At 42.5% G+C, this 24,765-nt stretch overlaps 1 protein-coding gene across 2 annotated transcripts; it reads left to right on the top strand.

The window, feature by feature from the left end:
- The first annotated feature begins 958 nt into the window (after nucleotides 1-958).
- On the top strand, nucleotides 959-24,208 carry nova1 (NOVA alternative splicing regulator 1). Of its 2 annotated transcripts, none has more exons than XM_034099245.2 (4): nucleotides 959-1,551; nucleotides 8,810-8,953; nucleotides 15,956-16,122; nucleotides 16,464-24,208. In XM_034099245.2, the coding sequence occupies exons 1-4, from the start codon at nucleotides 1,380-1,382 to the stop codon at nucleotides 17,481-17,483; spliced, it is 1,503 nt and encodes a 500-aa protein (XP_033955136.1). In that variant the 5' UTR covers nucleotides 959-1,379; the 3' UTR covers nucleotides 17,484-24,208. The 2 variants fall into 2 exon arrangements, with proteins under 2 accessions (XP_033955136.1, XP_033955137.1); XM_034099246.2 differs by lacking the exon at nucleotides 959-1,551 and adding an exon at nucleotides 5,891-6,330.
- Nucleotides 24,209-24,765: the final 557 nt, after the last annotated feature.

Genomic DNA, 24,765 nt, shown 5'->3' on the forward strand with positions numbered 1-24,765 from the left:
AGTGTCTAACTATCTATATTTCTAATACCTCCATAGTGTATTCAATATATAACTATTACTGTATACTTTAGCTTTTAATATTTGTCATATTTATTTAATACATATATATGACACTGCACTTTAATTATTTTCTTGTTCTTCTGATGCTAACTGTGGTGGTAGAAGTACTAATATATTTTATTGAAGTAAAAGTAGCAATACAAACAAATCCAGCTTTCAAAATCTGGGTATTCAATCAGAATTCATAAGTATCAAAAGAAAAAGTACTAATTTTGGATTATGGCCCATTTCAGAATCATATATATATTATTACTTATGAATATTGTTGCATTCATTTGTTCATCACATGTTAAAAGTGAAGCTAATTTTAATTATTGTTTTTTATTGTTGATTTAATAACATTAGTCAGTAAAGTCTTCAAAGCTCTCAGATAAATGTAAAAAGCACAATATTGGCTTCCAAAATGAAACAGAAGTATGAAGTATAATACAATTGAAATACCTAGGTAAAGTAAAGGTACCTCAAAATTAAGTACGTTAATTGAGTAAATGTACTTAGTTACATTCCACTACTGGGTGCTAACTAGATTTAGTTGTCCCAGTACTTGTAATGCAATGATGACATGAGAATAAAGTTGAATCTATTCTAACACTGAACATAAGGTCAGATGACATGTTATCAGTGCTCAGTAAAACATAATCCCTAAGGTCCCACTGCTGTTATTACTGCAGCGGATCCGTTCTGTTTTGAGGGTCAGAAAAAAAAGTAAAATCAATTAAAAAAATTTTTTTTAAAAAGATGTTGGTAAACTATATAAATAATAATTGTATAGAGATAAATGGAAGAGCAGTAGCTTCAGATCAGATCTCACGGCCTGTGTTTCTGCCGGCCAGTGGCACTGTTCCTCCGCAGCTCTCCCCCCGTTTCTCCCCTCTTGCACTACAAAGGCAACAATAACAACAGCTGCACTTATCACAGGACTTCAGTGAAACATGACGTGCAGATGACTTAGAAAAGCTCTGTTCCAGACCTAGCCTGTGTGAAGCTGTTGCACTTGTTTTAACGGCTGATCGCCTCTGAAACTGCTTTATTTGAAGCGCGGGCTTGTTTTGCGCGTCAACAATGAGCAGCATGGAGCGGCGGTGTGCGCGTTAAACATTTCACTCATTGGGATTTTTATATTTAGCTTTGTGCGGGACGCGCTGCAGCGGAAAGAGGAGACCAGACCCCGGTGTTGCTGTCTGTCATTTTCATCATTTTTTCATTTTCGAGCCCATAAAAAAAACTTGTTGTTCACACCGCGGTGCGCGCTGTGAGGCTATGTGGTGGTGAGGCTCCGTGTGTGTGCACATATATATCTACAGCTCCGGGGGGAGAACATGATCATGATGGCTGGTGGTGTCGGAGCAGCTGTGGACCATAACGGAATTTACTCCAACGCAAACCTCCACAGCCTGCAGCAGACCGAGGCTGATAACCCGGACTCTCGCAAGCGACCGCTGGAGACTCCGCTGGAGGAGGCCGGCTGCACCAAGCGCACCAACACTGGAGGTAAGAGACACACAGCAAGAAGCAGCACCGTGTCCCCTCCACACCAACTCAGATGGTGTTGTTGTAGAAGCATTTGCATGCACTGGTGCAAATAGCTGCCGTCAATATGAGCATGTAGAGAAACTCCATGCAGCAGATCCATGCAGCAGCACCTGTGCAGTTAACACGTTGGCTGTGTTCATGGCTGCAGATCCCAGCAGGGTCTGACTGAGTGAGTGGCCTCCTCAGGTCAGCTTTGAGATTTGAACCCAATCACCTATGTCCACAACTATGAACAATCTGTGGAAAGCTGATGCCTTGTGTAATAGCCATCTTTATCAGTGTGCATGGTGTTAGTTCTCTAAGAGGGATTCCCCAATTCTTTTTTAAGCTGAGGCTAAAGATAGCTTTCCATTTTGAGCAACACAATGAGAGGAGGCCTTTGTTGACAGAGAACAGAAGTAGAGAAAGGGAGAGCATATGAAAGATATGCAACGGCATACCATGGCATCTTGAATATAAAGTCAAACATCCTGCAAGTTAGCCCTTTAAATGTACATGTTTTAATCTAAATACATCTAAATCAGAAGTGAGCGCAGTATCCCATAAGCATAACATACCCTATCAGCCTCTCTCTTAGCTTCATAATGCCTTAGAGCCTAATAACAGTGAATAGAAGTTGGACAATTTAACCTGAAAGGAAACTCTTTGATGCTGGACAGCAAAGTGTTCATTTGTGGACAGAAAATAACAGAGCTCTTGTATTCACTTGAGGTGCATCATGTATTCACTGATAGTGGTCTGGAAGACTTTAGTGGTTCTGCTTTAGGCCTGCACTTAACAGTGTCAGGAGTTAAGTGTGCGTTTAAGTACATTGTTAAGATGAGCTAAGCAGGAAAACCACCCTGTGGAATCATACTGTCATACGCAGTCCGGGTGCGATACCTGTCAGCATCCGTTTGTCTTTTTGTGCCAGTCCTGTTTGCGTTCCCAGCTTTTAGGCTGGCTGATATGTTAGCACATTTTGTTATGGTACAATTACAATTCAGACGTAATAACATGCAAATGGAATAATAGTTAAGCGGGGCACTTTCTGTCAATTCATCTTCTGTGTCTTTTGGAATTATGATCCAAATGACTTGGCCCCTCATGTGCTAGTATTCTAAAAAACGTAATATCTCTATGCTGTGGAAGAAAGAAGAAAGACACGTTGAACACAAGATGGATGACACATACACCATAACCTGTCTCACTGGGACACTTTTGTTAGCAAACTGAAACACGGTCAATTACTATTAAAGTGTCGGCCTGATCGAATAAATGCACAATATTTATAAATCATTTGATTTATTTGTATAACCCTAACGTTAATCACCTCAAAACACTTTTTTACTTCTTACTTTCATGGCATTTTACATAAAGTGTGTAATTCCACGGAAGTCTAGCTACAGGAGCTATATTGTTTCATTTTCATACTTGAACATATTTTTTGTTTTGATTTAGTTAAGTTAGAACATGTAAGATAAAGGATTACGCTTAGTTCTCCCACTTTAACCATTGTCCCACTTTACCACTAATCACCAGAGAGGGCTGTGTCGATGTTTATAAATTAGTACCTTTTTAGAGTTAGGGTTATAGGAGATAATAATACATTAAAGGATAATAAAGGATTTGTGATGGTATACGCACATCACAGAACATTGGGGAGTGCTGATAATAGTGAGAGCAACAGAAATACTGCAGCGCCGTTTTAGCCAAATGATCCTGAATTCTTTTTTTGGAGGAGAAATGGTGGCAGCCAATAAAGAATAAACAAGGAGGTGTGTGCACACTTGCTTTATTACTCATCAGTAACATGTGGGAGTGCAGCACTAGGATGATGGCTGGCTTCAGCTACGGTACATCTTATTTCAGCTTGTGATGCTATGGTCTGCCGCTCATAGGGACCACTTATAAAGAATGTAATGCTAATGAGACGTCCGTAGAGAACAGGCAGTCTCTTCACCATATGCCACTGAAATGTGCTTTGTCTGTCTTTGTGTCCCAGACACCCCACCATTCCATTCGATATTTCAGACAGCATGATTCCGTCCACTCAGAAATGTAACTTCAGCACGGACCTCTTGTGCCACCAGACAGTATTTTAGAGCCGATTCAGCTCCCACATATGTCCTCCATTAGCACCCCCAAAGCCACGGCAGTGAAGTCACATGGTGCTCCTTCTCGGACTTCACCATAAATGCCCATCTAATATCTGGCTTATACAAGTGGCTATACGGTGTGAAATTGCATCTGAAAATCTAAAGATACATCCTTCACATCTAACTGCTGCCATTTCTATAATGGTAGTACCCCATTTTACCAGCCAGACTCCATGTTCTTTCTAAGCGTCTCTGCATCGCAGCCCCACTAGCTTTAGATTCTGGTGCTGCACAATCCATCGTGTCCTGGCCATGGTGTTACTCTGAATAGGCTGCCTTGTTTCCTCAGAGGCAAAGGTGTTCCAGATGGCTCTCCTAAACAAGATGCTGTCCGTGTCAAATCACCAGGACAACAGTGAAATCAATTCATTTGTAAGCAAGCATTAAGGTGTTTTGAACGTTTTAAGGTTGACATTTGCAAATGGAGTCTGAGCTTTGCACTATAGTCATATGTCACGGCAACAGGATGGACATTTGAAAATGAATGTTAAGTTTCAAGAGGCTCTAGTTTTACTGGACTTTAACAGCAGATGTTTTTCATCATACATCATCATTTAGAATTATATATATTTTTATTTTGGTCTCTCACTGCAACCTGCGAACATCCTGGTGTTAGGTAAGGTATGCAGTCGCTCACCTAAATTAGATCTCCAGAGGGGAAATGGCAGCCAATCGTCGGCTCTTATTGATTAGTACATATTGCTAATTTAGACAATAGCACTGAGGCAAACAAGCAAACAAAGGCTCGCTGTGTATATGTTCACATGAAATGCACATCTGGAAGGACTCCACAAAACAAATGCTTCATTCCTATCTTGTCACCCTGTGCTTTATGCAATGTGTTCACGCACCACCTCCCATCCCATCTACATGCGCTACATGTAAGATTACAAAGCCCACAGCCTGGCGGTTATCCTCAGCCGTCCCTGTAATCACCAGCCTCTGGACCGCGTCTGATATTGATCACGTTATTCCTACCGAACTGATCATTAACATGACTGGCAGTTCCAACAAAGAGAAGAAAGCCTGTGCTCTTTGCAAGCTGAGCCCCTCGTTGTGCATTAGGAGCTGTGGACCCTGTGTGGGGGAAATGTCTCCTCTTTTATCAGCATTGCCCTTCTCTTCCCAGAATGAACATCTTTCATTCATTTCTCTTCCTAATTACCCATAATCTGTCCCCGTGTCGCTGGCGAGCATGTGCTTTCCAAAAGGTTGTGTGGCGGAGGGATTAGGTGTGATCTCGTAATGTTACTAATGGAAAGGTTGGCACCGGAATGTGAGCTGTATTTTTAAAAAAAATTTCGGTGGGAAGGACACAGGTGCCCTTGCAGAGCGATGTGACGTGAGCGGACTGTGAATTTGCCAGGTGGCAGTGAAAGAGAGAATGAGAGAGAGCGATAGAGATGAAGACGGAGCAAAGCAGAGAGAAAAGGAGAGATAGATAGACCGTGAGGGGGAGTGCAGTATACAGGGAGGCTGTGTCTATAAACTATAGCATCTCTCCGTGAATTACACTGGTAGAATTTTCTGGAAGCCCAGCGATCCAAATGAAAACGGGCCAGGATGTTAGGGTTTGATTAGAGGATGAAACTAATCAGAAGCCGGGGACAAAAGGAGTTCCTTTGTACAGCTTCCCTGGAAAGAGCCATTAACTGAAGCTGGACCCCCCCCATGTCCACACACAGACACACACTCGTGCACAATGCCGTTGTTACACACATCCAGTCACTTAAGATACCTCTCGTCGTAAGATTTATAGGCGTAGTGATTGGCTTCATCACCCCCCTCCACCATTCTGCGGCACTGCCATTTGCAATGGTTGATGAGCCCCTCCGCCCTCTCAAACATGGCCGTCTAAGGAATTGGGGGTGGGGGAAAGGAGGGAAGAAGGGTGTGTGGCGTAAGGCACGCCGTCTCAGATCACTCCTCCTCCACCTCCTTCATCCTCTGCTTATGTTATCCGTACACCTCTGCAGCCACCGCTGAAGGTCAATCTACATGTTTCCCCATTCACCGCTGAAGCCCGCTCCCCAAGCCACTTCACCTTTGTCACTTTCCGCTAAAAGAAGTGAGTGAATGGGCCGCCATACTTTATAGTGCTGCGTCAAAAGAGGCGGAGTAGAGGAGAAAATTCAATTTTTTTGGGACCGGCATCGTGACGTGCTCGGAGGAAGAGGCCACACATTGGTGGAGCGAGGTGTCAGTCCTGCGTGCTGCTGCAGACGGACAGGCCACTCGATGAATATGGATGAGAGCAGTGAAAAGGGTGATGCGGCAGGGAAGACCCCCCCCCTTCAAACCGATGCAGGCTTGAACAATGCGTGCCGTCTTTCACTGAAAACACTGAGAGCCTGCATTAGCATTTTCTCAGACAATTGAGGCTCTGGCCAGCTGCAGGCATGGCTCGGATGCTGCGGTGAAATCTCTTTTTCTGCACCCACTGATGAAATAGACGTCGGTGAAAAAGTCGACTGGCCGCATTCCTCAACACTACCATTGCACCTATGCCTAGGCTAATGTTCAGATCCCCTTTAGAGATTGTGCCCCGGCATTGATGGCGATCTGACAGAGGAATTGAGAACAGCAGATCTCAGAATGGGTAAGCATCGAACTCTTTTTGTCTCGACTTGTTGAATTTATCCGTCATGCTAGATAGACTACGTGCAATTTCATACACCGACGGCTCATTTGTCCATTATTGCTCATTTTTGTTCCATCGTCCTTGCTGCCTGTCAGCGGCAGGTTAGTCTATTGAAATGCAGAATGGGTACTTGGAGGGTAGTGAGAAGGAGGGAGGACGGTCACAAGGCATTTCCTCCTGACCCACCCCCCTTGAGTGACTTAACTAAACACATTTGGCTCAGAGTGCGCGTTTCTCCTCCAAACCATCCTTCCCGTATCTATGCAGGCAGGGGTTTGAACTGCCACCCCACTGGCTCTGCTTCCCAACGTGCCCCGGTGCTCCCGTCCCCTGGCGGATTGCAGCAACAGATTGCCATGTTTACTCCACCACATGACGCCATTAAAACCTGTTACTGTGATCTCAGACACTAGGAAATAATTAATTATTGACTAATGACAGCAAACGTGGCTGTGAGGGCGATGGAGGGAATCTTTCCTCCCTGCTGGGTTCACTCTGGTTGGAGATGAGAGCAAAGTTACGCATTTGGGTTCTGTCTCGTCTGTCACCAACAGGTCTTTGGATGTTTGGATCCTGCAATCAGCATCAAATTAAATTATTTGTGTTTGTATGCAATCAGACATCTTGTTGCAGGAGTGAGGGTTCAAAAGCCTACGGGACTGTGTCAGGCATGCACGATCTTTATTTTTCCACCAAGGTCATTTTATTGTTATTCGTAGCGAAAAAAGCGGAGAGCTGACTGCAATATGTCGTTATATATAAAGAGCAGACAACAGCCAGAGATAGCAAAGATAGTTATGTGATTTCAATGCCCGGGTTTATCTCTTATTTATTTTTTAGGATGTTTTCAGGAAAATGACGCCACCTGACGTATTTACTAGCTTTCAATAGTCCTTTCCATTTCCATGTCATGGCTGTGCTTTCAGGCACATTTAAGTATAATATGTTCTGGGATTTGGGATCGTCTCCACAACTAATTATTCAAATGAAATTCCATCAACAATCATATCTGCATTATTGTCAGAGCCATCGATTATGGGTGATGTGCACGGAAGAAAGCCGGTGTCTGCATGGAGCATGAGGGGAATACTAATGCAATAAAGAGAAGGGCCCCTTGTAGGCTGTGAAATTCCTTGATGTCACAGTGTCATGTTCATTCAAATCTGAATCTAATGAGTGCATTAGTGAGGCAACAGGTTGGTCTCAGTGCAGGGCGGTCCACATCCATCCATCCGTCTTTCTTACCGCCATGCCGGTCAAGCCCCCCCCGTTCGATACCCTCCACAAAACACTGGATGCAGTGTCATGATGTCATAGCGTGTGGCCTCGGCATCTGCAATCGAAAAGTCTGTATCGTACTACAAACAAAATATTAGAAATGCGGTCCTACAAAGTGCCTTTTTACACCGCTGCCCCCTCGAATGACGTCACCCTTGAGGCAGCTGAAAAAGATCGACCATGACGTCATTGCATCGAAATCAGCATGCAGAGGCCATTTGAACCAGTCCTGAGAATGCACCTGGACCAAGTGTTTACCATGATGTCATCACTACAACGTTTGGATATCAGTGGGGAATCACAGCCGCTCCACACCTATAAATAATGTTACTTCTCATTTATAGGCAGGCTCTTTAAATCTATTTGGGTCCAATCTCAATATGATTAGGGTTTTCCCGGACGGCCCACTTTAGTGCTGATTATGTTTGTGTTTCTCAACTTAACAGGCAAACAAACATGTTTGCCTGTACATTCTTGAAACTGACGGGCTGTCAATCACCGGCTGCTACGAGCCACTGTAAGCCGCAGCAGCCCCTTCCAAAATGGAGGAGATTTAGACCATGTTGGCAGTATACCCTTTGAACAAATCTGTGGGATTGGTTCCCATATGTTCTCCTCCTGTCTGTTCATTAAGAAGGATCAGTCGGTCTTTGCGTAAATGAACTGCATGGATAATGGATTCATGTGTTTCGTCGGCTAAGTGTAACTTTCTTTCTCAGAGTACACGAGCTACCTTTTGCATTCGGATGGCATTTTAATTATTAATTTGACATTCTTTTAAATCCGATGTGTGAAAAGTGATAGGTAACACTGGACCTGGCTTTGCATTTAGTCATGTTTCCTGAAACTCCTTGAAAACAGTTAAAATTAGACCTCTGCAAACTGGAAAGGAGGTCATCGTCTGAAACTGGGACAGGACACAGAACATGTCACAGTCTCTACAAAATGTGAATGCACTGGAAGCTAAAATAAACTCAAAAGGCAAACCTTACCCTTCTCCCGTATGCCTTTTCTTGACCGGAGGAATACAGACACCATATTATTTGATTGTCTTTCCCCTTATATGTCGGAGCTTTGGTTCGAGCATGGGGGGTTGGGCACAAGCATGGTGTGTACATGATGATGTGACGCTTTCTCACTTTGTGTTTCTTTCCCCCAGAGGAGGGCGAGTACTTCCTGAAGGTGCTGATCCCCAGCTATGCAGCCGGCTCTATAATTGGCAAGGGTGGCCAGACCATCGTACAACTGCAGAAAGAGACGGGTGCCACTATTAAGCTGTCCAAATCCAAAGACTTCTACCCAGGTAAGAATGAACAATTGGTGAGCATAAAGAGCTTCTGAGAGGAGTGGTTGGATGTATTGAATTAGGGACGAGATAAGCAAGAGATCCTGGAGAAAGTCAAAGTGCATGTAGATGGAATAGCTGTCAGACGCAGCCTTTAAGTCCACAGGCAATTTCAGTTTTTTTGAAGTTGCTTTGATGGCAGGTTGCACCCGTCCTTGCAGGGATTCCTTCGTGGGTTTTCCAGTTTCATGTCGTTGTATTTCCTTTTTTTCTTCTCGGAAAATTGTGTGGGTGAGACATTCACCCCACAAATTCTGTGGCGCATAGGACATGGAGAGCGTTAATTGTGCTGGGGAGTTTCTCTCAAACATGGCGTCATGAGAAGGATGCGCAGGCAGCCGGCGACCCCTATCATACGCAGGTCAAAGCTGAACCATCTTATCCTCCAAAGAGAATTGCCTGAGTCGTAGAGGAGTCTGGGTGTTTGTCCTTCATGCCTCAGAGGAGGCTGCAACCTGCTGAAAACGAACAGGTGCTGAGCGCCTCGCTGCTTATTAGATCCAGATGTTTTCTGTGATAACTGATGAAAGCTAATAATCCCTGTGTTGTAGTGTATTTTTTTTTTTTACTTTAAATATGTTTAGAACTTGCTATTATAACCTCTTTAGATACATGGTTAGTACATGATGTCTGAAATATGCACAAACTAAAAACACAAGAAATAGATTTAGTTTTTAATGAAAGGGTTCAAAGCTTCTTTTGCCTAAAGCACTGTTAAAAGCTAATATAGCAGAGATAGGTTGTTCTCCACCACTCCATGTTGAGTCATACAGGCGACCGTACCTACCTCGAGCCCTGTGACCTCTACAATGTCAGCTCTTTGAAATAATTAAGAGCACAGAATACACTACCTTGAGGGAAAATCTACAACATGGTTTGAATTGGACCTGGTGTGTTGTGAGTTACATGTGAAATATTACACTGACAGGATTGTGGCAAGGAATGAAAGAGCATTTGGGAAAGCAAAGGAATGATGATGTTCCTGAACATCTATCTTCCACGGAGTTTCTCTTAGCTACGGCTAATTCATTAGCATAGGAACAAATAAACGAAGTGATCTGTATCCTTATCCCTCTCTTTGGGTTGTGGCTGTGTTCATAGGCCACCACCTGCTCAGCCCATCCCCCTACTCATTATAGTGATGAGTGAGAATAGTTCAGGGAGAGGGTGCTGGCAAGGATCTGATTGGGTAGTCATTCTGGCCAACACAAGTCAAATGAAACGACTGCTACTGTACACTGCACAATAGCGGAGAGTGTCGCTTCCTGTGAAGTCAGTTGAGGCTAAAGCTTTGAAAAAACGGTATAAAGTATGGGCAACTCGGTAACGTTTTTAACAGCAAGGTAATACAAAAACTAGGATAGTCATTCGCTAACTCATCAGCGATACCAACAAAACGGAAACGTTCACTTTAATTACATTTATTACGTGAACAGATTTCACATAACTGTATTAGTTAGTTGAAAACAATAATATTAAGTTGAACCTAATATTTTTTATTTAAACGTAATATTATGCTTTCAACTGACCTAATACAGTTATGTGAAATCTGTTCACATAATACATGGAATTAAATTCAACGTTTCATTTTTAATTGTCTTCATTGTTGGATCAGCTGCAGTTTGGGCTAATACAGCACGCTAATGCCATTACACAGTTCACGCCCTCACCTCTCATCCTGCGGCAGCCAGAGCACACTCCAACCACATCACAATCGCACACTCGAGAAATCAACAGACAACAACCGATGCAGCCATTTTCTTCTGCAGTCCTCTCTGTGACGGCTCAGTGTAAAACTCCCACCCACCTCACATCTCCCATGTGTCAGAGTAAGACACGAGACCATGAATTCAACGGTCTCAATGGGGACTGTACAACTGGGCCCTGCTGTGGCCGACGGAGATGGATGAGGGGAGATAGTGAACGGTGTGGATGATACATGATTGTATGTGAGCGAGGGGACAGGGGGGCAGGCCCAGAAATAGCCTGTTTCAATCTCTCTCAGTGGACCTGGCCCCTCTACCAGCTGTAGTCAAGCTGCTCCAGCACACGCCAAGTTTCCCCTTTCCTCTTCTTTCCGCGCAATGTTTCTCTCTGATTCGGTTCCCGGTAGTTCGGAGAGTTCAGGCCAAAATAGATGACATCATACTATTCCTAAAATTGTGTTTGCGTTCCTGCCTCCTAACACATGGGCAGTAACGCTTTGGTTTTTGTTTTACGGTTGAATCTGAACTGTTGCATGGCTGGATACTCGTGCCCCCGTAAATGCAGCACACTTTGCAGTCACCGCTAAGTATCGTGCAGTGAGTAAACACACATCCCCACTCACACCTACTAACACACATCCGCATATTTAAGCAGGGAGCCGTGGGAGTTTAACATTCACACACAAACTTAGGAACAAAAGCTCAAACTTTGCTTGTTGCAGCTGGCCTCCGTCCAACTACATGTATTGAGGTTCTTTGCAAGGCACGAACAGATGAGTTTGTTGTGATGTCATAGAAACACTGGGTCTATGTTTTCTATTATATGATTATTAAAGTATCCGTCACACTATGTGACTTCACTGGAGAACACCATAGATTTAAAGATGAGATATTGTGTTCAAAAAGGAACAAATAAACTAGTGAAAAAGAAGCAGTTAGTTGTTCCTCCATCCGCCGTACACTACACACTTCCTCTCCCTATAGAGCAGTATGTCTGGATGACATCATGCGCAGGGATTTCAAACTAATGGAAACTTCCTTCAGATGCATGTCTTTGCCTTCAGTGAACAACAGCTCTCCCTGGTGAGCGACTTCCTCCAGAAACAGTTGTTACACTCCAGATTTCAAATATTTCAATTTAAAAGGCACTCCACACGTTGTACACATGTAGGTCAGCTTACTTCTAAAGAAAAGACAAATGCTCAGCTTGAGAACGTTCAGGATGTAATATGGTGGTTATCTCAGCTTAGGGAAGCAGACTACACACTTCTGACTGAAACTGAGGTGGGAAAGACGCTACCAAGTTGCATTATGTGAAATAGAGGACTTTGTGTTTTAAGAGTTTGACGCATACTAAAAGCCACCTCACCCTCATCGCCATACTTTTTATTCTTTCTCTTGCAAGTACCCACACCTTATCGAGGTGCAAAACTTAATTGCATAAAAAAACATTAAAGTAATGAACATCTCCTCGAAGCTAATGGCTAATATAGCTGCTAATAGTGACTGCTTACCAGCTATGCTAGCCACTAGCTTGGGGGACAGTGTTTATTATTTAAAGGGTCGTTTCAGCAAGTCTTGAAATGATCGCTTACATGATTAAATTGTTTTAATAATGAAAAGAAACAGTTGTGAGTAGTCGATAGGTAGAACTAGTTTCTGCTTCTCCACTAATGAGTCACTTTGTTGCCAGACATTTTCTCCAAGGCTTCTTTTGCTGATGCCAATTGGGTAATGAGTAATGCAAGCAGAACACCGCAAATCAATCAACTCGTGTTCTCAATAGCTCGTTGTTTGCAACTAAACAAAATGCCTGCTTTGCTTTTAATGACTGAGAACTGTGTTGCATTTCCATACAATACTCGTGCTTCCAGTTGTACACTATCACTTACTTTGACGCTGTGAGTAAACAAGATTGAATAATGCTTCATCAGTTCTTTCAAACGGGAAGTGATAAAAGACGTGCACCAGTTGGCATGAACAACCATGAATTGGAACATTGTGTAGCTCCTCCTGGTGTGGTGCATCACAGTGACTGATGATAGCAAGTGAATATCTACCGTGCATATGAAATTGGTTTTAATAGTCATGCGACCACTATGTGTTTTAGAGTTCACTTCCGTGGGTTAGGGTTAGGGTTAGGGTTAGGGTTCGGGGGTTAGGGTTCGGGGGTTAGCCTCTCTACCATTTGGTGTATTTGTTGTTTTGTTGATTTGTATTTCTGATATTTATTTTTAATACATACTTGCCAAACTGAATAGTATGCTGTAGTGGCTAAATATTTCGTAAAGGTGTAGTCTGGTGCTTTTCTCCTATTTTTCTTATAATCGACAAATCCTATGGAAAGACCCAAACCAACTATAAACAGATCCTACTAACAAGTATTGTGTTTCTCAAATCCTGTGTATCGTCTTCCTCTCTGTTATTGAGCTCCATTGTACAAAAAGTGCTGAGCACACTCCCACTGTTTTAACTGGGCAATTTCATTTAACACTGGAATTTCCAACAGAAACATCAGCGCTTAATTTGAGTTAAGACTTTACACTTCTGCTGATGTGATGACACTAATTAGGTTTGATGATGTATGTGTGACATGCTAAGAGTCTAATTATATAATAATGATCTGTTCCGCGGAATCATAAAGAAGCTCAAGTAGGACAGAAGTATTCAAATGTTCCTAATTCGGAACCAAGATTAGAGTTATTGGTGTCATGGGGAAAGCTGAAGGATGAGGTGTGTGTTCTCAGGGGCACTAACACCCGCCCCCCCCCCCTCTGCTAACACGAGGACGAGCCAACTCAGACTGCAATTCAAAGCTTTTATTATGAAATACGTCACCTTCAAGGAGAGACAGCAGGCAGTTGCTGATGCAAGCCATTTAGGAAGTGAAAAGAGTGGAGAATAAAAATGAAACATTCACGTAGTTAAATACCAACTTAATCTGAGACAAAAGTCATAACTCATGGTCCCTGCTTTAAGATCACCTACCTGGAAGCAGCCCTGACTGCTTGAAGACCATTTTACTTCCAAAGATGTTGCTGCACCGAGTGAAGTAGAGGTACATCCTTACGCTATACTGTTGGTTCTCGAAACGTGAATAAAAAGCAATAATTGCTCAAGGCAGTCTTCTAAGGACGTGTTGCATCACTCAAGATGGCCTAGTTTTTAATTGGTTGTTTTGGTAAAGGGTGAGCAAAGATATTGCTCAGTCTAAGTACATTCCAATATCTAAGCCTGAAGTATAATATCTGCATATCAGCCACATTTTTCTTTTTTGTCTTCTACTCCAGTGCAATAAGGTTTTGCACACATATTAGTAAGCAACCTCCTCTTTTTTTAAATACCGGTTGTTTTTATCCAGGAGACCATTTCATACACACAATCATTCATTCCCCCACCATTAAAAGAAACAATAGGAAGTTTATCTTGTTGTCTCAAAATAAACATTCACAGAGGGGTGAAGTGCCTTGTCTCGTGTCTAGTCCTCCAAGCCCCTTCGCCCAGAAGTCCTTCCAAGTGAGAAGTTATCTTTCTGACTTTAAAAAAAGAGATGTTTTCAAGAAATCAACCCACTGATAAAAAATATGCTTTAAATGTATGACTCTGGAATGGAAACACCATTTATAACTAAGATGGTTAAAATATTACTATTTAATCACCATGATGAACATAGTATTATCAATGTACAAAATGCATGGGAAAATGGACTATCCTGCAATATACCAATGGCAGATTGGGGACAAATGTGCAAAAACATCAGTAACACAACCAACTCAAGCTACTGGGAAGAATCCACATGGAAGATTTGAATGTGTTGCTTCAAGACCCCCCACATCCACAGTAAATAGAAATCACATCTCCCTTCAACATGCTGGAGAGAATGCAGTGAGCAGAAGGCCAACCATACACATATATGTTGGTCCTGTAATGTTTTGTGTGACTTCTGGGAAACAGTTATTAGAGAAATGTCAAATATGTTTGCCATTTCTCTAAACAAGAAGCCACTAACCTATTACTGGGAAAACACCAATTACAGGCAATTACAAAAACATATTCCTACCTAGTTCCAGAGATAAGAATAGCAATCATTAAATAAATAACAAGGAAATGGATAAAAGATAATAACTTAATCAAGTCACAATGGAAGGACCTAGTGAATTAAATATATGGAATGTCCGAACCTCTAAGAGGTGTACTATGTAGCATGCTTTTTAGTTAAATGAGGTGACAGTTGGATCCAGGGTAACTTGTGCAGGGACTTTACCTCCAGCAGTTGTATATGGATGTTCTATTTAGCCCTTTATGTTTATTATCGAGAACTTAACTAGGAAACTAGAAATAAGGTCGACTGCAGGTCAAGTGCCCTTTTCTCACTTTTTTCCAATTAGAGATTCCTACTTATTTGATGCTTAACCTGACTAATTGACTAACATCCATGATACAGTACATGTCTATGGCAAAAAGAACACCTGGTTATTTCCCTGGATTCTTATTTTGCATTTCTTTGGTTCTAAACATTTTTCTTTAGGGCCGATATGGAGGTTTGTGTCGAGTCTTTTGACAAGGAGTTAAAATACCAGTAATGAGCAGCACCTCTTTACTCAAATGGCTAATATTACATTTACTCAATTATTGTTTGCCTTAGTCAGATGTATGCCATCTGTTAAGTCATCTAAAAAAGATCCAGTGATGTTTCCATTTATTTTCAACCCAAAGAGATAAAAATGTGTTCAGGGGAGCAAGACGGGAAGGTTTATACAAAAGGAAGAATGTTTTTAAAACGGTGAAAGCAAGTATAAAGGACTCGCTGTTGCATCACCTGTTTCCACGGCTCTGCCCCTTTACCATGGCAATGGAATGCTGGTTGGGTCGTCAGTGTGGGTGTAGAAAGAAGCCTGGGGGGGGGGAATGGGCTTGTGTTTAGTCCATTAGAGCTGCAAGGCAAAGCTGGTCTCAGTGTTACTGCCCTGAAAGAGTTACATCATTGAAGTGGAATCCTTGTACCTCCCAGTGAGTTGCTAACCAATTCCTTCAGCTGTTTTCTGTTGATTGTATGAATGGAGGCGAGGAATAGCTCAGTAATTGGGTCACTTTGTAAAATGTCAAGGTGCATTTCTCAATACCAGCGCATCGTAATATAAATGTAGTTTTTAGTCCAACCCCTAGCAGATCCCTCAAACCTACTCGCCCACTTCAGAGAACATCACGGTAACTAATCACGTGTGTTTGTCCTCTTTGTACTCTCTCATCATAGGCACAACAGAACGTGTCTGTCTGATACAGGGTACAGTCGAAGCCCTCAATGGCGTCCATAACTTCATTGCGGAGAAAGTCCGCGAGATGCCCCAGAGCGCTCAAAAACCTGAACCAGTCAGCATACTGCAGCCGCAGACCACGGTCAACCCCGACCGCGTCAAACAGGTGAGATACTGTACGGTCAATAAGGTCATGAAGATGTGTTGGCACTTCCTAGACACTTTGTTTATAGGTCCCCAGTCTTATCTTTCTCTGTGCAATGACCCCCAGGCTGGTAGGGTCAGGAAAATGTGAGAGTATGTGGTTATTTTTACCTCCAGTCTTTCATAGGCCATGTGGCAGCTGCAGCCTGCACCCCGGGGATTAACACATAGCTGAGTAAAGCTAGGGCTGGGATAGTACTCTGACTCAGTGAACGACATCCCTCTTTCTGACAACCACTTATGTTCAAACACATTCACCTTGTTACCTTTTATTGCTACTTTCATCTTTCTTTCTCTCTACAGGCAAAATTGATTGTGCCCAATAGCACAGCTGGGCTGATCATTGGCAAGGGTGGAGCCACGGTGAAAGCCGTGATGGAGCAGTCAGGGGCTTGGGTGCAGCTCTCCCAGAAGCCAGAGGGCATCAACCTGCAGGAGCGGGTGGTAACCATCAGTGGGGAACCTGAACAGAACCGCAAGGCAGTAGAGATCATAGTACAGAAGATCCAGGAGGACCCTCAGAGCAGCAGCTGCCTCAACATCAGCTATTCCAATGTCTCGGGCCCCGTGGCCAACTCCAACCCCACCGGCTCCCCCTACGCCAACACAGCCGAGGTGATGCCCAATGCAGCCGCAGCCGCTGCTACCGCCTCCAGCCTTCTGGGCCAGGCCGGCCTGACAGGAATGGGTGCCTTCCCCGCCACCATGTCCACCTTCTCTGGCAACGATCTGCTGGCCATCACCTCAGCCCTCAACACGCTGGCCAGCTACGGCTACAACACCAACACCCTCGGCCTGGGCCTCAACCCTGCAGCTGCCTCTGGGGTCCTTGCTGCAGTCGCAGCTAGCGCCAACCCGGCTGCTGCTGCTGCAGCTAACCTGCTAGCCTCCTACGCTAGTGATGTGTCCGGTGGTGTGGGCCACCCGGGTGTGGGCCTCGGGGGATTCTCCCTGGGTTCTCTAGCAGCTGCTACAGGGGCTTCCAATGGTTACCTAAATGCTTCATCCCCACTGATGGCCTCCTCCCTATTGGCAGCAGAGAAGCTGGGGGATGGGGCCAAGGACGTGGTTGAGATTGCTGTGCCCGAGAATCTGGTTGGTGCCATTTTGGGGAAAGGAGGGAAAACGCTGGTAGAATACCAGGAGCTAACAGGAGCCCGCATCCAGATCTCCAAAAAGGGAGAGTTCATTCCTGGTACTCGGAACCGTAAAGTTACCATAACAGGGTCGCCAGCCGCTACGCAAGCAGCGCAGTATCTGATCAGCCAGCGGATCACTTACGAGCAAGGCGTGCGCGCTACCAACCCACAAAAGGTGGGCTAAAAGTTCAAAGAAGAGGAAAGAAGGAAAGGATGAAGACAGAGATAGAAGGGAATTGAGAGAGTCACGATGAATAGAAAAAGAAGCGTCCAAATATCTGTTCAATATTTCAGAATCAAATGAAAGAATCACAAAGGAGGAGGTGGGGGAGACAACCAAGATAAGTGTGTGTGATATGTGAATGTGTTTTTAGGACTGATGTCCTGATGTTTTTTAAAAGTTTGTGTCGAGTCCTTTTGACGATGGTGATCAACGTAAGCTGAACTGGTCCACTGCCAAGCTGCAGATTCAAGGGTGAGGCCGCAGGGTTTCACCCCCCTCCAAAACCTCATAGCTGTTTCCTTTTCTTGTTTGGGTTTTGTTGGTTTTAATTCAGTTGCAAACCTCAGCTCCCGGCGAGTTGAGCGAGTCAGATGAAGTTCCAGTCAGCTGACAGAGCTGTTTTACAAACCGTGCCCTTTGTATACAATGCAGAAGGCATTGTTAGCAGGGTAGAGGTTTTATGACAAGCGCCTGAGGTCATCTCAGTCTACGGGGAGCAATCTAAGAATAATTTCTTTAAAATGTTGACATATGTTGAATTCTGGCTCATATCATAATTGAACTTTCTAAATTTGGGTATTTTATACTTTCATCCTTTATTTATTGACATGGTCTCATTCAAACACAAATAGATTATTTAAACCTGTGAATGCAGGTTGATCTGAATGTAAAAACAATATAAGCCTATTGCTATTTTTTATTTACAGGGATCAAATATTGTGTTGCAGTGAAGAAATGTATAACTCGAACCCAGACTGAACTTCACTGTTGTTGTCTGCAAGTATAGTTCAGGGGTTTAATAATCAATGTGAGAGGATAGAGGAGACACAGAATGTATGAATATATTTTACACAACACACGAATGCTCCCACAAACATATTTGCATATTCAGTCACAGCTACAAACACGTAAATATGTCGTTTAACCCTTTCTTGGTGCTATAGGATTAGGTTTATATCTCCTTTACCATGAAATCAGAATCTCCCTGGCGACTCTTCTCTTAATTTGAACACCTGACGTGTCGTCCAGCCATTAGTAGCCCATTGGACCTGACCCAGCCTCTCACTTAATGAAAAAGTATTGATTTCAGCCTTTCCTGATGAAAAGCATTCCAGTCTTAAGATTTAAAGTCCATCCTTGCTCCCAATGCAGGTTTTTTTTTTCAAGAAATTGGCCAATTAACCTGACTATATGTTTGCCTTAGTCATACACTTGTTTTGTCCTCGAATTAACTTAAAGCTACCTTAATGCAGTGTCTAACCAGTTCAGGCAACAAAGGGAACAAAGCACTACAAAAGCATTTTGATAAGAAAAGCTGTATGAACCAATATCTGTGAACAAAGAAAAATATTGCCTTTACATTAAGGGTACCAAATAGTCATAAGACACATACACCAATGAAAGGGAAGTAGAATGACTTGAAAAGAAGGGTTGGACTCATTTTTTTCTGTGAGCCGTCCTTTCCAATTAACATCAAGACAAAAAGAGATCCTTCAGTTCATCAGACAGCCTGTCGTCGTTCCCAAACACGTGAACACTCACTAACTGCGGGTGGAGAGCGTAAGAAAACATCAATAAATGTTTTGGCATCGTTGTCTTTTATGGGCAATTGTTTGTCTAATGCAGGGAGGCTAATTGTCTAGAGCATTGTTAAGCACTCGAAGATTACCTTGGCTTCCTTCTGTGCTGCTATCCGTGCTGTTCATCCTGAGTACACTGGGTCTCTGAAGACTGCACTGTGAGACATTAAGAACACAATGTAAAGCATGTCTGTCCCTGCTGGGATGTGAGTATATTTTAATGTGCACATATATGTCACATAAACAAACCAATACTGACAGAAGGGATAAATATCCACAAGAGCATTTATACTCCAGCGTCTTGTGATGTTTCTGTTCACCAGTACCGATGCACTGCACTTAAATTAGCAGACGTTTTCTGATCAGTGAACCATAAATTATTCCCACCACACTTTCCTGCACTCTCCAGTCCTATTACGTCCACTTCGCCCCTTTGAAACACATTTTGAATTGTCCCTCTCGACCCGAGCTCTATGACCGGCTTCCTGAATGACCGGCTGCGAGGGTTGGTGCCGAGTAGTGTCCAAAAGAATCAGAACCTCTCCCGTGTATAAGACACTTTGCCTCTTCTCTTTTCATCGTTCACGGTTCATGACACGTGGATTTGAAAACAAGTCGTCGTGTCTAAGCGTTGCGGCAGTGAGCCTTTCTTCCTATCTGAAGTCTCTCCTTTCACGACGTGTCCGGAAGGCTTCACGGTCATCCATGACTACAATCTGGCCACTATTAAAATCATAGCATACCTTAGATAACCTTTTACTGCCCACGTTTTTAGCATATAATAAGATACAAGCACAAAACAAGGGAATGTTTCATCAATGCAACTGGACTGCTTGACTGCAGAGAGTTCTCCTTTTAAAGCTCTCGGATCATTACATTGTGCCAAATACGATTTTCTCTCTGCCCTTCATGAACTTTCCTCTTCCTCTCAGCATTTTATCCCCCTGCATGTCGCTGTCTCGCCGTTCGGAGACCCCTCCTGTGTCCTAATCCCCGTCTGCTTCTTCCTGCTCTGTGCTCTCCCCCTCTTTCTCCTTCCTCCTCCTGTCTTGTCTTCTCACGGGTGGTGTGCTGGCGGTGGGAGTTATGCACTATAGGTCAAAAGGGTATGAACATAGTATCCCAGGCCGTAGAGTTCACAAGGCTTAAATGCACAGAAAACACCTGCCTCCAAAACTGTGACACCCACAAGACCAACCAGCAACGTTAGCTCAAAGTATCAAATTCCCTCGGTAAGAAAAACAAGTAGGATTTAGACTGTGAACTTTGGCCTTCTCGGGGAAGAGAACGAGCTGCTTTTCTTCCAAAAGGAGGCAAAATAGATCTTCATATGTCAGCTGAACAGATTGAGCTCGAGTTTCAGCCGCTAAACAAAGTGTAGAAAGGACAGAATGCATAAGATAGTGAGAGTAAGGTGGGAACTTGTTTGTGACCTCAAGCCGAAACAACGACATCCTTTATGCATATCCTCTTATCTGAAAATGACTAGAATCCATTTCTGTGGAATACAATATGTCATGTCATATGATCTATATGTACTTTATCGTAGCTATTCTAGTTTGTAGTCCAAATGCAGTCCGGCGTTGTCGATACAATGTGAACTATGTTATATTTGTGTGGATGATGAGAGTGCCAACTAAGCCTGATTAAGATTAGCTTTGCGATTTGTTTGTGCATTATGATGACTCATCATCAGCCGGTGGTGTCCATATTTCTGTCATTGATGATTTAGTTTGACAGTAAGAAAATGTAAAGAATATTGGAAGCAATATAGTAGCATGTTGTCCTGTTTTGTGTTTTATGTCTGTTGTATGAACCTTTGAAATTACTAAGATTTTGAATGAATAGGTTTACATGTACTTTTTGTAAGTTATGAAAATGCTGCTATTTGATAAGTAAACTATACAAAATATTTTAGTTGAAAAGATGTCTGGTCTGTTGATTAGAAACATGCTCTCAAAGGCATAAAACGAGGTGTATAAAATACTATACAGTATTGGTAAGTTAGTAAAAGTAATAATAGACTTCATAGTACAACCTGTGCCAAACTAGACCTCCGCAGCTTCTGAAATTGTAGATGTGCGATCAGATGTTAGATATCAATAACTTGTTTAGAAGTGCTGATCAAGTGCCAATCAAACACTGTCTTTTAAGTTAAGAAAAGATAATCAAATACATTACTTAAGAAAACAAAGTGCATTGTTTTATCCCATAGGTACATAGAGTAAGAGTTAAAGATTGTGATTTTATGGATCCATGTTGTTTTACACTCCATGCATCCCTTGTGTGTTCGTTGACCTGTGGCTTAAGTACTGCTGTCTCACAAGTATCTCTATAGGCCAGCATGGACTAAGCATAACATGTTATAAGCATTCATAACATACCATTAACAATCAAAAATGTGTTTGTGAAATTAGGTGTTATCTTTTTGCACGTCTTCTATTGCATGGTATCAAAGTAAATGATGGAGGGAAAAAATTACAAAAATTTGCGAGGTGTCTCGCAACATTCAAAGACATAACGCTGCATGCAGTCAAATGTAAAGTACTTAAGTTTACTCGCCTCATGTTAAACCAGTTGTGTTTGTGTTGTGAGTTGGGAGGGAGCTCATTGTTGTCATGTTGGCCCGGAAAAAAAAAGGACGCACACACATCTCAGATCATCATCCATCATGTCTCTAAATATCATCAGAGAAGATATTTAGAGTTTTAGGAACAATGAGGAGTATTAAATATGTGAAGCAAGCAAACGTGAAAATGTTATTCAGTGCATTGGCTCCTTGTGTTTTGCTTTTTCAAGATATCAGACATGCATTTATTTCTACTAACAGGTTGAACCTCATATAACCTGACCGATAATGTTTTTTTATGCCACAGCTTGAAAGCCCAGATCTAATCTATGAATGTACACATTTACTCTTTTTCTTATTTCTGTCGAATGTCATCCGTCTTGGGAATGTAAATTCAGGGCAGGAATGTCACATACATGTAGAGTTAATATCTATGTCAAAACCAGATTCAGCTATAGTCAGGTAGGCCTCACGTGGCCAGTCATGAACCAGATTTGTTTGAACGCAACTTCCGATTCGCTGTCAACATTATCTTGTTTGTTTGGTGTTGCATAAATGCACTTTACTGATCAGTGGGTCATGTGAAATGAAGCAAACCATGTTGACGTTCAACCGTTTTCAATTTGTTTTGCCATTTGTTGTTGCTCTGATGTTACTTTTGTTTATTTATTCCTGATCGTGTTGGGTCTCATGAATGATGGAAAAGGCTGGAGTCTCAGACAAAGTAGAAAAGTAGCACCTGTTGCTCACGCGAAGGCTTCTCCTTCACATTCCCTTCAGCACAGCTTCCTGAGGGCTTTGTTTCACACTGACATGTTAAACCAGGAGGGATATGTACACTTTGTCTTTTTGCATCCACTTTTGCTTTGAATAACAAATTATAAAATGGCTTTAATTTCTCCGGAAAATTGGGATTGAATCACCGGGCTGAAGGCACTGAGGCTGACTGATGTAACAGTCAGATCTGAGAGACATAAAATAAAAAAGCCTCTACCACCTCCCGATACAAATAATCACAGAGGAAGCTGACACTGAAACGTTGAAAAGCAATAATATTAACTTGAACCTACTTAAACTTAATAGTATTGCTTTCAACTAACCTAATACAGTTATGCGAAATTTGTTGACATAATACATTTAATTAAAGACAAGGTTTTTTCAGACTTTGAGTGGTAAAGGCCTCTCTTTTTTCGTGTCAAACCCCCCTTACATTTCTACTTCCCACCTGAATGCCAAACGAATTGCAGTATCATTCCAAAAGTTGTTATATGTTTCTTTTTCTGTTCACTCCAAATGTGTCCAGGACATTCATCCGCCCACAGAGCCCTTTCACAAGAAGGCTAGGACTGGTTTTAAACTACAGACTGCTTACTCCTCTCTTAGAACCTGTCCTCCCTGAGTGTCCCTCGCTCAGCCTCACCATCTCTGTTCCATCACACTGAGCACCTGCTACTGTGTCCGCCCTTTAAACGGATATTTCTGAGCCCTTTCGTCTGAGAAAACACGGGATTCTTTGCCAACCTGACATGAGGCCATTTTTGTCTTTGACCCTCTGAACCTCCCATGAACTTAGTTGACCTTCTCCATCCCCAAGAACTCATGTATGTGTTGGATATCTTACACCACGAGACTGTTCTTTGTTTTCTGGACGATACGGCAGGGGTTGAACGCTTGCTTGAGTGTAAACTGAAGAAAAGCATGCCAGTACCTTGCAACCATTATCATGTCAGTTTCTTTCCAGGTTTACTTCGTTTAACCTCTGTTCTATCCATCTCAGAAAAAAAATGGACTGACAGCATAAGATCAAATATTCCAACCTAAGAGAAGTGATGTTTTGTTGATTGGGTACATTTCTCTGTGATATAAACGACTACAGTTCTGTCTTTCGTTGTGACGAGGAGAATCTGTGAAAGTCTGCAGTATTAACTACCTAAAGGGCTTTCTAGGACAGCATTTATATGTCTTTTAAAATGAAAAAGTCCTCTAAATATATTCAGAAATAAGAGGAGAATGTCTTGTGCCATTTAAGCAAAAGTGTGAAGGCTTTTGACAACAAATATTTGTCAGCAAGTGTGCCAAATATTTCCATACTGAGCCAAAAGGCAGCCAGCCTACATAACTAAATGTTGGATCACGGAAATGGTTACGTCCCATTTCCATTATTGTTATGCTGCCAGTCTGTTTTCTGCGTTTGTCAGATGGACATCTCAGAAGCAGTATATTTTCTAAATGATACACTGTTGGTAAAAAAAAAAAAGAAAAGACAACAGCTACTATGGTGAGGAAATGAGAGGGTTTTAAAAGTCATTGTTTTTATTATTAGTTTCTTTGAACATTATTCATTAATAGATTTAACGGTAATGACTATTTAATGTAACTGTAGTACTGTGTTTGTAAAATAAATTCAGTGAGTTGTGTTTTATGACTCGTGGACTACCAGTGAAGTCAGCATTTCAGTGTTAATAATTGAATTGTTTTTTAAAGATTATTTTTGCGACGGCAACAAAGAGTCATTATAAATGTTCATTTTAACATCACTTGTCTTCTGTTCCTTTTTTTCTCCACCTGGTCCCGCTACGCTGTCTCACTCGAGTGAAAGGTCGAGTGTTTTCATAATTGCAGCCATCTCGCTCTATGAATAGATCGATCCCCGCTGTGCTGAATCTGAGCACATGTTAAATGTGAACAAGGTATACAGTATATATGAGGAGGACACAATGGGATGACATTATGGTGCAAAGGTGCGGTGGTCAAAAGCAGCAGCAATGTCACGCCTGGTGTTCATTCAGTCACTTAAAGAGGCCCTATTATCCCTTTTGGGGTTTTCCCTTCCCTACTGTGTTAAATAGGTATGTGTGCATGTAAATGGTCTGCAAAGGCTACACTTCCCACATAGAGAGGAAGTTTCTCTCCCACACACTCCCCCCTCCATTCCCACCTGAAACTCCTCCATTGGACTCCTTTGTTTACTTCCGCGACACAGTGATATCACTATGTAACACGCGATAGGCGAATATATCTCTGAGCGGTTGACCAATCACGACAGAGCCAGCCAGCTAAGCAATCAGAGCAGACTGGGCTCTGGTTTCAGACA

This window comes from Pseudochaenichthys georgianus, chromosome 14 (assembly GCF_902827115.2).
Source record: "Pseudochaenichthys georgianus chromosome 14, fPseGeo1.2, whole genome shotgun sequence".
NCBI classification, from domain to species: domain Eukaryota; kingdom Metazoa; phylum Chordata; class Actinopteri; order Perciformes; family Channichthyidae; genus Pseudochaenichthys; species Pseudochaenichthys georgianus.